This window comes from Hirundo rustica, chromosome Z (assembly GCF_015227805.2).
Source record: "Hirundo rustica isolate bHirRus1 chromosome Z, bHirRus1.pri.v3, whole genome shotgun sequence".
NCBI lineage: Eukaryota > Metazoa > Chordata > Aves > Passeriformes > Hirundinidae > Hirundo > Hirundo rustica.
The window spans coordinates 66,241,799-66,259,239 of record NC_053488.1 but is presented as its reverse complement, the minus strand read 5'-3'; the positions used below and the strand labels follow the sequence as shown (position 1 = coordinate 66,259,239).

At 49.1% G+C, this 17,441-nt stretch overlaps 1 protein-coding gene across 1 annotated transcript; it reads right to left on the bottom strand.

Moving 5' to 3' along the window:
• Nucleotides 1-2,564: 2,564 nt before the first annotated feature.
• On the bottom strand, nt 2,565-5,550 carry LOC120765818 (serine/threonine-protein kinase PAK 3-like). Its single transcript, XM_040091010.1, has 5 exons — nt 5,503-5,550; nt 5,138-5,247; nt 4,181-4,298; nt 3,255-3,354; nt 2,565-2,866 (listed from the first exon to the last, which is right to left on the bottom strand). The coding sequence occupies exons 1-5, from the start codon at nt 5,548-5,550 to the stop codon at nt 2,565-2,567; spliced, it is 678 nt and encodes a 225-aa protein (XP_039946944.1).
• Nucleotides 5,551-17,441: the final 11,891 nt, after the last annotated feature.

The following is a 17,441-nucleotide window of genomic DNA, read 5'->3' as shown; positions in this document are numbered from 1 at the left end:
CCTTTGTTTTCATTTGAAAAGCACCTAGAGTGGAGATTTACAAGGCGCGGGCCCATGCGATCTGTAGAAGGAATAGCAGAAGTAATACCAGTCATAAAAACAACACCAGCATGAAACCAGCCCCCTAGCCAATCAATCGCTTGGGAGGATTTTGTCTTCAATGACTGGTGACAAGTCAGAGGTCTAAAGGGAATCTAGGAAGCCAACCGTTGTGATCAATTTGGCCAGCCTAGCAGCTGCTGTGCCGCCAAACACTGCCCTTCCAGCTCGCTTTCCTGGGGAGGGCAGGAAGACACTTCCAGATGAAGTCCCAGCCAACAGCAGGAGCTTCCTGCCCTGCAAAACCCCCCACCTGAAAAGGGCACAGCAGTAGTGACTTTGCACCCTCCAGTCATGCAGTCCTAGGCAGTGATTTAGAAGGAGGATCAGCAGGTGGGAGAAAAGGAGAGGTCACCTTCCTGTCCTGCTCTGATGGTTACCTGTTTCTCGGCCCCTCTCTCCTCAGGATTTCTGCCTGTTCTCAGAGGCTCTTTTCTCAAAGTGCTCCTTTGTGGTCCTTGCCATCCCCTCTGCTGCCTGCATTACTTTGCTGCAGCGATGGCAGCAATCACACTGTCAGAAGAGGCTGAGGAGAGGCTCTGCTAATTTGAGAAATCGATGCTGCTCAAAGGGCAAAAGAAACAAAAGACTCCAAATTAAAAGAGACAAAGGAAAAAGGAACCATTCTTTTCCAAACTGAGTTCCTAGCGGGGTCCCAGAAACACACAGACGTGGGACTGAGGGCGCCATCAGCACGTCTGCCTTCATGCCCAGGACGCTGCTATCGCAGGCAAACATGGGCCACAACTGCACTAGTCTATTCCTCGTGGTGTCGTCACTTGCTGGGCTTTTTGTCGTGACAGCACTGTGGGATTGCTGCCTGCTGTCCAAAGGGTTTGTTCCTTTCAGGAAACTCAACAGACTTATTCAAGCTCCTCTTTTCTACAGACAAGGGCTCTTTGAGTGTCCAAAAGAGATATGGGGCATAAGCCAATCCTCAAGAGACTGCCGAGAGCTCTGGAAAATATCGATCCCACGTGCTGTTCTCAGGACCGCTGGACATGCATGTTTCCAGCAGCAAGCCAGGAGCATTGACGGCAAACGGCAGAGCGCAGATGGACTCAGCTCTGGCTCGCAGGAGGGCAGTGTCTACCTTGGCATGCCCTTCCCCTCCTGTGCTGGCTGGCATCTTCCTTCACAGCAGGGACAGCCAAGGAAGTGGCGCGGTCACCAGCTCCCTGTCTGCCGCAAAAGCTGGCAGCAAAGCCGCAGCGGTTCTCATCTACTTCATCTGCTTGACCGGGCCAGGCAGCACGTGGGGCTGGCACAAATGCTGCTCAGCTGTCCCTGGTTGGCTGGCAGAAACCTCTAAGAGTGGGGCAGGAGGGACAAGCTGGGTCCCCTCTGAGGCTCCACAGTCAGCTCCCCACAGCCCCTGCCTTCCCACAGACCAATTGAGAACCGCTTGGCAGGGGCTGCTTTCACTGTGCTCTTCAAGGCCCACTGCAGGCCTCTGTCCCTGGTACTGCAACACTTTTCCTTTATACTCCAATACCGTTCCTTTGCTACCACGTCAACCAGGTGAATACACCACCCAAGAGCAAAAGAGAGCCTCAGAAATGACCAGAAGGTGGGAACTCTCCCCTGACGACTGGCTGTGACAGTTGGGCTTGTTTAGCCTGGAGAAGGGCAGGCCTCAAGGAGACCTTTCAATACTTGAAGGGGCTTAGATGTGGGGACACATCTATGAGCAGGGCCAGTTGCAAGAGGACAAAGGGGAATGGTTTTAAGCCAAAAGAGAGTCGATTCCGATTTGCTCTAAGGCAGAAACTGTTTACCAGGGGAGTGCTGAAACAGGGGCACAGGCTGCCCAGAGCCCTGGGAGGTGCCCCACTCCTGGCAACACTCAAGGTCAGCTTGGATGGGGCTCTGAGCAGCCTGATCTACTTGAAGATGTCCTTGCCAGTGGCAGGGGTTTTGGACTAGATGACCTCCACCGGCCCCTTCTAACCTCAGCCAGTCTCAGATCCTACTTGGTTGTCATTTGAGCAGCACCCAGAGCGCACATTACTACAGGGGGGCCCATCTCACACCCTGGAGTTTGGCCCAGGAGCAAACCCTGACAGGCAAGAGCTGTTGGGCCTGCAGCCGCTTTGCCTTGTACCTGCAGAAGTTCCTCGGCAGAGCCTCGCCTGTCCACATCCATCTGCAGGCAGCAGCGCAGAAAGTCACGCAAGCCAGAGCGTAGCCCGAGCGTGCGCACATCCGGTGCTCCTTGCGTGCCTATCAGATACTTCGCCTGAAGAAAAAGGAAACATGAGAGCCTTCCCGATTCTTCCGTGTCCTTAAGTGCTCACCAAGACCCCATCTTTTAAGCTCCAGTCTGCAGCGGCAATTTCTTGCCTAGCGGACGGTTAGAGATGAGCCTGCTCTCCCAAAAGAAAAAAAGGCTCCAGTACAGCCCCGGCTATTCCAGCCTGCAAGAGGTCTTGCCTTGACAGCTTATGTGAGCCCCAGGGACACGTTTAGAAGTGGGCCTTGGAGGAACCCGCCAAAGCTCTGGGAATGGGAATTTGTGTAACGGAAACGGAGCAGAAGGACACCGGCATCTGAGCGTATCGGCACCTTACCCAGGCACTGGTTTGCCGAAAGTAAGGAGCCTCTCCTTTGGCCATCTCTATTCCCATGATGCCAAGGGACCAGGTGTCCCCTTTGGGGCCATAGGGCTGTCCTCTCAGAACCTCGGATGCCATCCACCGCAGGGTCCCGACCATCGACCTCCGTTTGCTCTGCTCAGGGCTGAGCCAAGCACAGAGGCCAAAATCAGCTGAGGAAGAAAACAAACACTGCTTCATGTAGGAAACCAAGGAAAAGGGTTCCTTACTCTTAAGTCTCAGAATGCAGCACTGAATCTAGCTGGAAATGCAGCTGTGCTCTCTTTCCTCTGGGCTGCACATTTAACCAACCCGCCAGGATTCCCCACCATGGCTTTTTCCTCATTCTCCTGAAGGTTTACGCTGTAACTCTCTCCCTTTGGAAGGAACACACACAAACCTGTTTCCACGCTAGACCTCTCAGCACCTTACTGCTGCACCCTGAGCTTGCAGGAGCGCTCCGTGCACTCTCAGCAGCACCACTGCTGGGCACCTGGCAGCCACCCAAAAGCAGCCCCACCCTGCCTTCCCGGAGCACTGCGCCTGACCAAGAACACCCACCCAGCTTGACGGCGCCAGCCCGGCTCAGAAGGATGTTGTCGCCTTTGATGTCTCTGTGGATCACCCGGTTGGCATGAAGGAAAGCCAGGCCTTGCAGGCACTGTGGGAGACAAAAGAAACAGGAGGCCAGAAGTTAGCCTGATCTGATTTCATCGCACGCAAGAGGAAACTGCTCACAAAGATTCACAGATCTCCCAGGAACAGTGAGTGCTGGCAAGAGGAAGAGCTTGCTGCTGTAGCCCTGGGAGAGCAGGACCCATCCAAGGGAAGGCACATTTGCTTCTGAGGGGGAAGCAGCACTCATTGCAGGAGACTGTCCCCTGCAAAGCCAGTCAGGATGACCGCTGCTGCAGCGGATGTGCTCTCCCCGCCCTGAGGAAGTACAGGCATTTTCCAGAAGAGGAAGAGTCCCTGGCTTGGGTACCAAGGGGATCACTGTCGGGCGGGAGACTGGAGGGCAAGGGTTCTATGGCTGCCTCGACACCACACCTGGAAGACGCTCATTTGTCAGTTTTCAGCAGCCAGCACCATGGTGGCTGCCATGCCATCCCTTGAAGCTGAGACCTGTGAGACATGAGTCTCTCTTTGGCTTTGCCGTTGATTTAAAACTCGGACATCAGCACCTTTGCACTTCCAGGCAAAGAAGGCAATGCAGAAAGGTTCCAGGCAAAGGCTTGGAGAGGCAAAGCGCAGAACAGAAAATAAAAAATGAGAAAGAGACAGAGTATTCAACAACGGTAGACAAGAGTAAACAGACTACAGTAAGGGCATGGATACCGGCAGGCAGTTCAGGGCAGATGTTCTTTCTTCTGTGAAGCAGAAGAGCAACACAGAAAGAAAGGTCTGAACATGGAATCACTCACTTAGCAGGACTTTCAAAGGACAAGCCTGTCCGAGCCATCCCAAGCACAAGCAGGATCCCTTACCTCCCGACAGACTGTTGCTATGTGTCCTACACGCATCCTTTTCTTGCTGACCACCTCAGCTACAGAGCCTCCATCCATGTACTCCAACACCAGCAGGACAGCCTCATTGACAAGGTAGCTGGAAGAGGGAAACAACAGCGTGGAGCTGAAGGTGCACAGCTAAATTGCCCTTCGGAAGAAAAGCCTACAGCCGAGTTTTGTTTCCAGGTCACTGGCAAATGGAGACAGAATAAAATGAAGACACACTTCCACCTACGCTATCCAGGACTTGCAACCTGTGCCGTCTAAATGGGGAAGGCACATCCGCAAAAAAGGAGACGGCTTAGCTGGCAAGCGGGGGAAAAAGGCAGTGCTGTGAGGGCAAAGGTAAGTCTGGAAGCAGACACATCCCAGCAGCTGCTTCATCATCTTCATACACAAATTGCACCATTAACTCCAGCAACAAGGAGACACAGTTTTCAGAGCTTTTACCTGGGGCAGATGGGTGCGCCGCACTGCGCACACCCTTCGGAAAACCTTGCATGAAGGACAGTCACAAACAGCAAAATCAATGTCAAACCGGGCAAATTATGTGCCTCCTAGCCTAGTCTTTTGGCACACAAGGCAACGGAAAATAGTTGGAAGAGCGCAAGGGAAACCGTCGCTGTGATGCTTTCCCAGCACTTCTGCTCCAACACTTGGAAAAAACCATGCCCCACAACAGCAAAGGAACATGCAGCGAGTCAACATACAGGCCGCTGGCTTAGTAAGAGGGACAGGTTTCTGAGAACAGTCTCCAAGCTCTTTATGCCAGGAGCCATTCATGGGCACAAAATGCAACCTTCTCCCATGCCTCGTACAGGAGTGGATTGATGTCAATAGAAAGATCAACTCTCTGCCAGCGAGGAAAGAGCTTTTAAACTTTGGCATTGCAACTATGCAAACAAACATTCCCAGAAAAACCTCAGAACTACTTACCTCTCTAGGTAGGTGACAATATTGGCGTTCTTATATTTTCTCGTGACCGTGACTTCTTTCAACACTTCCTCGCAGCCCTGCTGCTGGAGATCAAGTTGCTTTACGGCCACCTACAATGACGTTGAAAGCCGTTAGGAGCAGACATTACAAGAGCCTCTTTCTCCGTGTGCTCCTGGGCCTGGATGCCTTGTCACCTCGGTAAAAAGGGACTCTAGGCCATCTACCACAAAGTGCTAACAACACTCTCTGCACCCACAGACTACTCCGATAGGCTGTGTTTATCACTGCTATTATCACGTACACACGTTTTGCAAGCCAAAAGCAATTTTGCTGCTGTGAAAATAAATTGAAACTGCAGAAAGTACGTTAGCATTTCGAGGGGCTTTGACCAGCGCTTCAGCAACTGCTGCCATTCTGGTTTGTGCGCCAAAGGAAATACACACATACACTACGCACAAAATGCTGTCCAAAAAAGAATTCCAAGGGACTCAAAGTTTCAATCCTAGTACATCCTAACTTCCTCAGTTTGGATTTTGCCTCTCTGAGGAACATTCTTGAATACGGCTTAGACTTGTAATTAAGTAGTGGGTTTAAAAATGAAGACTCTTCCTCTGCTACCCTATGGATACACCCCAGGTTATAAAGGGGTTTTAGGGCTTTTGGATGCCTTGTAGCATCCTTCCTCCAAGTGCAGTTCCTGAGCACAGCACCACAAGGGGATAAGGAACTACCAAGAAGATGGAGCAGTATTTGCCGAGAGACAGAAACGACAATTCAGGATGCTGAACTTAAAGCCCCAAAGAGCAGTGGTCTCAGTTTTTTATCCTTCAGTTCAGGTGGGTTTAGAGTGTTTTTGCCTACTGTAAAGCCCTGAGCCAAACGCAAGAAAGAGACGGAGTCTTCAGGTTCTGATTTTTCAAGGTTGCACGCTTTGTTTATTGTTTCTTATCTTACAATTTTCTCATTGCCCAACTAAGACCTGTGCAGCTGCTCAGGCATCTGGTGACTCCTCCCAGACTGGGCTGTTGCGATCTTTTATACTAATTGCTACGTATTCTTTATTTATCATTATTTGCCAATACCTATCACTTATACTAAAAAGGTCATCCCTATTTTGACCCAATCTCTTGAAACTACTTTGTGCCACTGTCACTGCAGAAAATGGAGTGAGGGAAGAAGAAAGAAGAAGCAGGAGACAACACCCCAAATCCTCTATCTTGCTCCCATTCACTTCCATACTAAAAACCCAAACCTACTGTTTTTTCACCCTGTGATAAGCTGAACTACTATCTTTCACACTCTTGTGGCCTGCAATCCTTCCTGCAGTGCAGGAAGCCTTTCCCATGGACTGGGATCAAAGCCAATGTCCCACTGGGCTCTGTTCCAGGGTCCCAGACCCTCCAGGGCAGCCAAAGGAATGCCCTGGACTCCAACATCTCTCCCTCCTGTTTGAACCAAAACCACTTCTTTGGCAACCCTGTCCATGTCCTGCCGTATGCATCGAAGCAAACATGGCAAGATCATGAGAAGAATTACAAACCCCACTAAAATATATACAAATATTTTTAAAATTCCCTTCCACAATGGTGAAAGGTCAAACAAATTGAATGCACCATCCATCTATGACCCAGTTATCTCTCCAAGTTTGTTCACACTCTCCTGCAATTGCTTGATGTTCTCATGAATGGATTTGGAATGATCTGACAAATTCATGCAGCACATTCCCTCAAATTCCCACACCAATGCCCATGTGTCAGCAACAGATAATCTACTGCTGCTCTGTTTTGGAGACTTGCTCGTCTTACACTGTCAACATCCAATAACATGTCACTCAGTGCAAGAGAGGTGGCTCGGGCATGTTTGCTCAGCCAACAACCCACCCAATCCAATTTTGTCAAGGCTACTTCTGATGCTGCCTGTAGTGAAAAAAGTGCAACCGCAATTCTCTAAGCTTAGTTCCATGTATGAACACTGTCATCACAATTCGGATCATACATTTTGATAGATCTTTTCCCTCTATATTTTTGTTCTCTTAGCAATGTCATGTTGGATGTTAGCAATGAAAGCATTCCAATGCTGCATGGACCACCTTTGACATTTGCGGGGATTGCAGGCCAAATTCTGTCCCCACAGATGAAAAAGGTTCCTCTCGGCAATTGCGATGGAACATGGTTGGATGGCTCGTCCAGCATCTTAGTGTAATTACACCAAGATGATAAATTTCTGTAAAAATTGAGGTTTGGAGTGATGTCTATTATTTTGTTTCGTGCCACTCCAGAAAGGCCGAATTTCACACAAAATTGCATTTGGACCGATCCAAGAATTTCCAGCTCCTCAGGTTCAAAAGGAGCCACAGGAAGGAACTTCATCCAAACATCCCATCTGTCCACTGGATTTACAATGGACTTTGAAATCGCTGGAGGGATGTTCTCTGGAATTGGCCATTCGCTCACTGGCAACTCCACTAAACATGTTGAGAAGGGTTTCCCTGGCCTTGAGTGTGTCAAGCAGATGGTATCCAAACCTGATGCATTGGCTAGAGTTTCCCAAACATTCTCTTTTTGCTGGGCCACAGGCAAAACTGCTGCATTGCTCAAAGCAACCAAGGAGAGAATGAGGCACAACTATAGTTCTTTCATGTTCAATGGCCTTTTTCCCATGGGAATCCCTAAAAATGCAACAACACCCAAGTTCCAAAGAAAACCCAAACCCCAAAGAAAACTCAATTCCCAGAGTCTCTCTTGCACGTAGAACGAAGGGATGTCTGCTGTCTTGACACTGGCTCATGTCTGGGTGCCCACTTCTCTTCCTCCGGTCCTCTTGGGGTGCATGTCTGCTTGCATCTGGACTTGGTACGGTTTCACATGCCTTGCCACCACCCACTTTGGTCTGACCGCTGTGGAGACACAAGCATATCCCTTGCCCCAAGTTATTAATTTGAATGGCCCTTCAATCTGTCTTGTTTCTGGGTTTCTGACCAAAACCAAAAGATTTTCCTTCAGCTTTGCCCTTGTGCTGTTTGAAAAGTGTCTGACAATTGGTGGAGTTGGCTCTGCAAAAGAGCCATTTAGAAAATTCAACACATACAAGGCTTTATTCAAGCGCATGTACAGTGTTGCGTCTGCTTCTCCTCTTTTTTTTCTCTCCAAAAGGGATTTCAATGTGTGATGTGTCCTTTCAATGATTGCTTGACCTGTTGGAGAGTGTGGGATACCAAAGGTATGATGGACACACTACCTCTTCAGGAATTTGTCAAGCACTTTCCCTATATATGTTGGTCCGTTATCTGTTTTGATTTCTTGTGCACGCCCAAAGATGCAAATGCCTGCAAGAAATGTCGACAAGCATGTTGTGCTGTCTCACCTGTGTGCAATGATGTGAAGACTGCACCTGAAAATGTGTCAACTGAAGCATGAACATTTTTGAGTTTCCCAAAGGATGGATATTTTGTGACATCAGTTTGCCATAACTGCAAACTGTGCAATCCTCTTGGATTGACTGCTCCCATGGAAGCAGGAGGCTGTACAAGCTGACAATCTGGGCAAGCACTAACGATTTCCTTTGCCTGACTTTTGGAAATGTGAAAAGTTTCCATTAGTGCTTGAGAATTCTTATGTAAGAATGCATGACTCAATTTTGCCTGTTCAAAAATGTTCGGTAAAGTCCTTGAAATTGGCATAGTCAATTTGTCTGCATGTGCATTACCTTCTACTAAAAATCCTAGAAGAGATGCTTGTACCCTGACATTAAAAACAAAGTACTTACGTTTTCTGTGTTACAACAATGTTCTCATGCACAGCAAGCATGAATACCGCACCTTGGACAAGCATCCAGTGAGCTTGCGATCTCTGCAAGTTTTGAACAGTCCTTTCTTGAAGTGCCCTTGTTTGCCACACTTGTAGCATTGTCCTTGGTGAAATTTTGCGAATGCATCTTTGACGGCCTTTTCCACTTGATCTCCCAAAACAGTTGCGACATGCTGTGGTGTTCCCACCTTGCTGCATGCCTCTATCATTTCTGCCAGAGAGGATTGGCCAGGCATCACACTGATGACACGTTTGCATTCTGGATTGGCATTCGCAAATGCAAGACACCGAATCAAATGTGGTTTCACCCCCTCATCACTGACCTGCCTGTCCACTGCTTGCGTGAGACGATCGATGAATGAGGTGAAAGATTCTAAAGGACCTTGCTTTATGTCTGTGTAACTACTTTCTGTAACTCCTGTGAGTGGAATTTGCACCATTGCCTTTCTGGCTGCATTCTTGATGTCTGCCAACACTTTCCGAGGAAAAAGTCTGGCTTGACGAGCTGGATTGTCAAGTGGTGGATCACCAGCCAATTGTGCAATGGTGAAGCCTGCATTTGCTCCTCCCTGATATTTGTCCCTGAGCTCATTAAGAATTCTTCTCCATTTTGCTTCCCAGATGATGAACTGCAAGTCGGTGAGGATCATTGAAGCAAGGGATTTGAGGTCAAATGGTGTTAAATCATATATATTAAATGTCCCTTTTAAAAGTTGTTTGAAGTATGGAGGCCTCATTTCATTATCACGAATGGCTTTCATCAGATCTTTGACGACTTCATGATCCAATCACTCCCATCTTGGGTTTGCATCCTGTGCATCGTAAGTCACTGGCACTGCCACACTTCTTGAGCCCATCTGAAGCGTCTCCCCTTTCAACGCATGCTTTCTTATTTCAGTCCAATCTGTTGCACGAAATTCCCGTGCACCAGGAACCTGTGTCTTGTCTGACACCGGAACTGATTGCTGTGTTTGCAGCTTCACTGCTGCTTTATCCTTTCCAGGATCTACCTGTTCTTGAGGCTTTACATCATCCTGTTTCATTTCCTTTTCCTCTTCTTGAGGAACAGGAAGTAGGGATTGCTGGGCATCACCCGATTTCTCTGCAACACCTTTCCTCGGAAGAAAAAGTGGAGAGAAAGGAGACATTGGGTCTTGTTGGAATTCTGAAGCTGCTTCACTGAACTGCCGGAAAAACGGCTTCATAAAGTCCTTAGATAACAAAAATTATGATGCTTGACGTGAAAAATCAAATCTTTTGCTGTCCAGATAAGAATGCCCTCTGAAGCAGTGATGCGGATGATGTCGTCATCAGTGATTGACATGTCTTGTTCTTCTTGTGCAGCTTCATCGTCCCTCACCGTCGACAAAGGTTCTCTCCGCTTTTGTTTGAATTGCTATTCTGAAGAGGTTGATTTTTTGTATGAAACTGGAAAAAAGCGGTGCAACGTAGTTGTCTCGCTGCTGGAAGGTGCTCCACTTGGTGTGCCTGACGCTTGTTGTGGTTGTTGTGGTTTCACAGTTCCGCCCCTAGGTGACGATGACACGGCGACAGCTGGCCTCTGCTGGCTCACGGTACTATATGGATCTGATATTTCTTCCATTGCCCCTGATGGAGTATGTCGAGTTCTCAAAAGGCTTTCAATTTCTGGGTACATTTGTAAAACCTGATGTGATTTTGGACGTGCGCCCGTCTGCAGAAACGCAGCAGCTGAGTTTGTATTGCCACGTGTAGGTGGTACCGCAACCAGCGAGCTGCTGGTGGGCGGAGTCGGGCTCCGTGACATTTGCCGTGTGGGGGTGGCACCGTGGAGACACATTCTGCCTTGGCCACACCCCGTCCCTGCCTGCTCCGCCCCTGCCTGTCCCGGCCTGGCGGCACCTGGCAAAGCGTCCCCTCCCCGCTCACACCCAGAAGCCGCCTTTTCTCCCTCATCATCAGAATTTGCCCGGCCCAGAGCAGGATCGCGTTTCAGGCCTCGTCCCTCCCCTGCCACGCCTGCGCCTGGACTCGCCGCTGATGTTTCTGGGGTTTGTAGTACCCTGCTCGGCGTTTCCGTTTTCGGCTTCCCCCCTGCGCCCCGCAACACGGATGTATCTTGAACTGTGCTGCTGCCTGTAGCTTGCGTCATCGGCGTGCGCCGAACTGCCGGTACGGATCCCGCCTCCCCCACTGCCTCAGTCCCGCCGCTCGCGAACTCGCGCCGCTCGGCCGCAAACTGTTCTCCCTTGCAATCCGCCCCCTCCCGACCCGACGCACTCCCCGACCGCGCTCCGCCGCGTTCCGCACCCCGGCGAGATAGGTTAGGATCGCCCCCGCGTGCATGCGCCGCAGTCCCGCCCTCCGCTACCGACTCGGTCGGGACCTGTTGTTCTCCTGGCACTCCCCCCGCTTCCCCCTCCCCCCGTGTCCCCTGTTCCTGTGCGGAAAGGGAAAGGAGCGGTGGGCTGTTGCTGCGTGGTGACTGTGGGGGGGTGAAGGGGCTCCGAGGTGGACTCTCTGTCGGACCTGTCTCCCCGCCCCTTCCTTTCCTGGGACTGGCATTTGATCGGCTTTTGGGGCTTTTGACGAACTTTTTTGTGGCGAACCCTGGGAGAGCTGAGGGATCTCCCCCTCCTCCATCTCCCGGAGGAGGTACTAAACCCGGGGAAAGTAGCTGTCTGTCCCCTCCCTTTGACTGGCCGACAGATGAAGCGCTACTGTCCTCCCCCCTGCCGCTTGGCAGCTGCCCAATCCTGGGACTTGCATTGGTATTCTCCGATACAGCTTCTAACATAATTTTACCTGCGGACAACAGCTTAGCAGCTATTTTGTCCTTTGTGGCTCTATCATACAACTCCCTATTTGCTTCCTGCCAAAGCCCTGGCTCAAATAGGACTCACAAAAGAGGGTAATTACAACGGACCCAAAGCATCAACGCTTGAAGCTCTTTTTCCTTGAGAGCCACACCGTGTGTTGAGATCATCCCCCCCTTAGGGCTGCTAAAATAGAGATTTGTTCCTGGGAAGTGGTTCCCCCCATGATCTAGATCCAACTGTTCTTACCAAAGCACAAAGGCTTGGGTGCAGCTGTTGTCGAATTCGCCTCAGAAATCTCATGATCGCTGACCAGCAGGTTTAGGGGTGACGGATTCCAGGGCCCTTGGAGATCTATCGGTCTGGGACGAATTTGAGATGGGCTGCTCCGGCCAGAAATGTTCTTCTTATCTTCCGCGGAACTGACCGTCTGGCTTGTTATCTTCTGAGAGCTTGCGATGTTCACTGCAGAAGGTTCACTGTGACCCTTTCGGTGCCCCTTTCTGGGGCCCACCCAGGGACACCAGCTCTCGGTTTTTTGTTCCGAGATTCAGGTGGTTTTAGAGTCTTTTTGCCTTCTGCAAAGCTCTGAGCCAAACACAAGAAAGAGACAGAGTCTTCAGGTTCTGATTTTTCGAGGTTGCGCGCTTTGTTTACTGTTTCTTATCTTACAATTTTCTCAGTGCCCAACAAAGGTCTATGCAGCTGCTCCGGCGTCTGGCGACTCCTCCCAGACTGGGCTGTTGCGATCTTTTATACTAATTGCTACGTATTCTTTATTTATCATTATTTGCCAATACCTATCACTTATACTAAAAAGGTCATCCCTATTTTGACCCAATCTCTTGAAACTACTTTGTGCCACCGTCACTGCAGAAAATGGAGTGAGGGAAGAAGAAAGAAGAAGCAGGAGACAACGCCCCAAATCCTCCATCTTGCTCCCATTCACTTCCATACTAAAAACCCAAACCTACTGTTTTTTCACCCTGTGATAAGCTAAACTACTATCTTTCACATTCTTGTGGCCTGCAATCCTTCCCGCAGCACAGGAAGCCTTTCCCATGGACTGGGATCAAAGCCAGTGTCCCTCTGGGCTCTGTTCCAGGGTCCCAGACCCCCCTGTCCGGGTCTCTGACCCTCCAGGGCAGCCAAAGGAATGCCCTGGACTCCAACACTTATGAAAGTCTTATGAAAGTCCTGATGTATCTTAGGGCATGAAAAAGAGGGTTTTCACATTTAGTGCTCTGCAGCATTGTGTGGCTGAGCTCCAGCAGCAGGTCCAGCCCAGGAGGGAAGTCTGCAAGTACTTGTGCATTTCTGTGGTTGCCGCAATGGGTGTGCTCCTTCTGTTCTGGCAGTTTCTCAGCTGGATTTGGCAAAAAGCAAGGACAGTCAGAACTGAGGGACTGCAGGAGAGGCTGGAGAACACCGCCAAACCCTGCACTTCACAGCAAGGGCCAGCTCTCCGATAATGGCTTTTGGAGACACCAATCCCTATCTCTCTGGCTGCAGCCTGGGGCTGAGGGTGCCCAGTGGATGGAGAAGGGCTACTGAGGGAATCAGCCCCATTCCCATTTCCCCTTCCTCCCTGGGGATGTCCACAGTGGATGGGATGGCCCAGCTCAGCCACTTACCTGCCTGCAGCAGCAAGTCTTCCACTTCAGGCTGCTGTGCTGGAGTTTTCATCACTCTCCTCCTCCTCCTTCTTCCTTTCCTGGAGGTTTCATCACCAGGGCTTTCATCACCCTCCTCGTCCTCCTCCTTCTCTTCTGAACCCTTCACCAAGGTCAATCTGGGCATGCTTGGGTTTCTCTCCACTGGGTAAGAAATCTCCCTTTGATACTGCAGGAGCTTGGGCTTTGAGGGCTTTAGCCACAGGGTTGGGAGATGTCCTGGAAGAGTGGAAAACATATGCGTCCGCAAGAGGTAGCTATGCAGGGCCTCCTCGTAGCCCTGCTCTGTTCCTTCCTGTCCTGTTGTGTCTTCTGGGGTTGTGTGGGTGGATGCTTTGGCAGCAGAAACAGGTCACAAAGCGCCCATGTGCTGGGTCACAAAGGGCCCTATGACACGACATTCAGTTGGCAGTGCCTGTATCACAGTGAGTCACAGAGGGGTCCATGGCATGTGTCATCCAATTGTCAGCGCCCATAGCACAGGGAGTGGTTGTCATGAACATATATTTATTGATGGAGCGATCATGTTCATACAGAAGAAGTCAGAACCATGGGCATATGTTGCTTTGAGGATGTCTCCACCAATGTTCTTTACCTAGATTCTCTGTCTGATCCTTTCTCAAGCCGCTATGTCTTCATCCTCCAGGGTTCTCATGTTTGTCCCACTGGGTCAGACTGCAGCCTCTCAGATCTCTTGTCCTACAGTCCAAAGAGAGAGAGCCACAAAGCACACCACATCAAAGTTCGTACACAATAAAAGGGCAGTACAAGCACAATCCAGAAGACCTTTATCTCAGCAAGGCATCAACACTGGTGGCAGTGCCAAGAGTGTGGATAGTGGGTGCCTTTGCCACACGCTACCCCAGAACCACAGTCACGATCTGATCAGTGTCTTTGGAGTGGTGGTGCTTCCAAAAGCTAAAAGCAGATGCAACGTTACTGAGTTGCAATGCCTACTATAGATCATCATTGTTCAAGTACCATTAGCAATGTACAATTGGTCAACAATAAGAACAAGAATGCAGTAATAACCAACATCATAGGAACAATTAACAGTAGCAATAAACTGGGATGGGGGTACCATCTTAGGATTGTATGGGGACATCTAACATGAAAAGGAGGCAGATGAGGAGTGTTAATTGTATATGTCTGTTTTCTGGGCACATTGATGTAACAGGTAGAGCTTAAGAGGGTTTTGGGAAAAAAAAATGGGAATTGATTTTATTGGGGTGCTCAATGCAGTAGATAATGATCCAAATTAAAATAATCACAAGTATTATCAAAGTCTGAAAGAGTCTAGTTAGCCAGCTGACAAGAAAACCCAAGCACACTGAGAACTGCTCCTAGGCAGTTAGTTACCATTGCAGCAGCAATCTTCCTATTGTCTCTAGCTGACTTCTTCCTTTGTTCATTGCTTCAGGCAGTGGCACTGAAACATTTGGGATGTGGACACAACAGTTACCTATGGATAAAATAATCTTTCCACATACACCTTTCTCTTTTAATAGGATTACATCAAATTAGACTCTGTTTTGAAGAGTCATTTTGCTGTTTCCGTGCTTTCCAGGAAGCATGGTTTGGAGAGCGTCAGAAGGGAGCATTAAATTGTAGAGTACAAATCCTTAACCAAGACAGCGTTCCTTGGTACTGAATGGGAGGCATGAAAGATTGAGATAATAATGGATCTGCCCAGAGCGGGTAAGAAACCATATTTATCTAAGCATTTGTTGTCTTAGGTAGAGAGCCACTGCTCACAACATTGCTTGGTCTGTTCATGTGCGTGTGGTACCTGACCCTGCATGTATTTCCTCCCAATGATCTTTTTCAGAGTATGGAGAGGGCTCAGGATTGCTCTGTTACTTACTCTGTGACACCAGTTTATGACATGATAACATCAAGGGCAATAGGGGTCAGTGTATTCCATGTTGCTTTCCTGCCCTGGCCTTGGGTGCTAGTTCTGGGGATTCATTAATAATAGTATTCAGTCTGTGGGGGGATCAGGGCAGGATGATTTTCCCAAGCTTTTCACCTTCTTTTCCTCTTTTCAGGCCTGTTACAACAGCTTTTAAGAATTTTGAATTCCCTTTGGATGTTAAGCATGTTCTTGTTGCTGAATTTGCCAGGTCTCCCCAGGGCAGTCCACATCATGTTTAGAGTTATGGAAGAGATTTTTAGGAAGGCCTTTCAGATATCTGCTGTGAGGGTGGATAGTCATGAGTGGCATGGATGTGGGAGAAAATGGGACAGTATTTTGAAGGACTTTTCTCCTCCAATGGCTTGGAAGTTCACCTCTGAGAAACTACAGGACCCTGATAAAGTGACAGAATATTTGCAAGAAGAATACTGTGGCAACTCTGGAGACGAGCAACTTATTCCAATGTGTTGGGTCCTGGCTACTGTTTACCAAAGTTCAATACTAGACAGCACTCTCAGGGGGAAGAGGCAAGCAGACCAACAGGCACTGTGGCCAAACTGCAGCTGGACCAGGAGAGCAACTCAGGCTGGTAGCAGTCCTAGAACAGAGGAAGAAATTCAAGACCATTTTGCTTAGAGACAGATCAAGAAGGAAGTAGGGCCCTGTCTTGGTTTGAAGGACAGGTATCTGCTAGGGAGGGGCGGGGCCTCTCTAGGAATGGGGAATTCCAATCCCCTCCCTCCAAGTTATTATAGTTTAGGAAATTAAAGGGGCTTTTTAGGCAGAGGTATGGGGAAAGGAATAACAGTTCTTTACTAGTAAGTATAACAAGGCAAACAAACAACAACTACAGCATTAATGTTATAGAGAATTCGTAGCCAGTTTAATATAAAGTAATTTTATTTCGCCATTTAAAAACAATTTGGGACAGCCACAATAAAAGAAAATTCCAATCGAAGCTGGGTGAACACAGGGATGGCCACAAATGAACCAATCCCTCCCGTTCATGATCTCCTAGGTTCAGGGAGAAGTTTTTATACAGTTTTTCTTCCTTGAGGCAATTCTATTGTTAGTTTGTGTCTGCTGTGCATATTCATGTATTTTCTTTCTCTTGCTGCTTGGTTTTGAATGCCTTTCCCAGCAAAGTCGAGGACTTGAGTTGCGTTCCATTCTGAGAACTCGGCATTGGGATGCTGATAGGTGACCTCTCTGGGCTTCCCTCTTCTAAATCTATATCTTAAACTGACCACCGGAGAAAGCAGCGGACTCTCCCTTGACAGATGAGGCATCTCCTGTCCAGCTAGTCCTTTTCTGTTGTAAATTTGGACTTTGGGCTGCAATTGTCTGGAATCCTTACAGTTGCAAATTAGTTTCAGCAGCCAGAAATGTCTCCACCGTTTTTGGAAACCCTAGCTTGTAACACAGTTTTTACGTTATAACATATAACACACTTGAAACACAAACTTATTTTAAAACATATATCACAATTAATAATAAACAGAACCAGGAACCTCGAGGGACTTTGTTTCACAAAGCCCGGGACAGTCTGATCTCTTGGGACTCTGAGAGCACCAAGCTGGAATGGTGGAAACTCCGGGGCTGGTGGCTGGAGCAGCAGGTTGTCCCCAGCAGGCAGGGGTGGGATGTCCCAGCAGGCAGCGGGGATGTCCTGGCAGGTAGGTGGTTGTCCCAGCAGGCAGGGGGGTATGGTGCTACAGCATAGCACAAAGAGCAGTGCTGAAGAAGCCGCGACTCCCAGGCAGGGCTGGCCCAGGTCCTGCAGGGCAGGTAAAGGAGCTCAGAATTCCTAAGCACGTGAGCAGATGATGGTAGATCTCCCAGGACCAGACTTTCTGTTGACAGTGGACCCCTCCTGCAGCAAAAAGCAGCCTGGCCGTCCTCTCCGATGCCCAGAGCAAGCAGAACCCCCAGCTCCCCCAGCCCTGTCCTTTTCTCTCCCCCAGAACTCGTGTGATCTTCCCCCTCCCGACATCTTTTGTGTGGGTCGAGCACCATCTAAGCACCAGCACTTAGTCTCTTAGCAAATTATGGGGAAAAATTCTTTAAGGCGAAAAGGAACAAACCTAAACCCCAACAGGCCCTCACAAGAGGATC

Bases quoted from the DNA above. Each gene is read 5' to 3' on its own strand.
- LOC120765818 (XM_040091010.1), bottom strand. From the start codon at position 5,550: ATGGCAGCAGTTGCTGAAGCGCTGGTCAAAGCCCCTCGAAATGCTAAC. The intron at 4,299-5,137 runs GTAAGTAGTTCT...TCCCTCTTCCAG, and splicing joins ATTGTCACCTACCTAGAGAG to CTACCTTGTCAATGAGGCTG. The intron at 3,355-4,180 runs GTAAGGGATCCT...TGTCTCCCACAG, and splicing joins TAGCAACAGTCTGTCGGGAG to TGCCTGCAAGGCCTGGCTTT.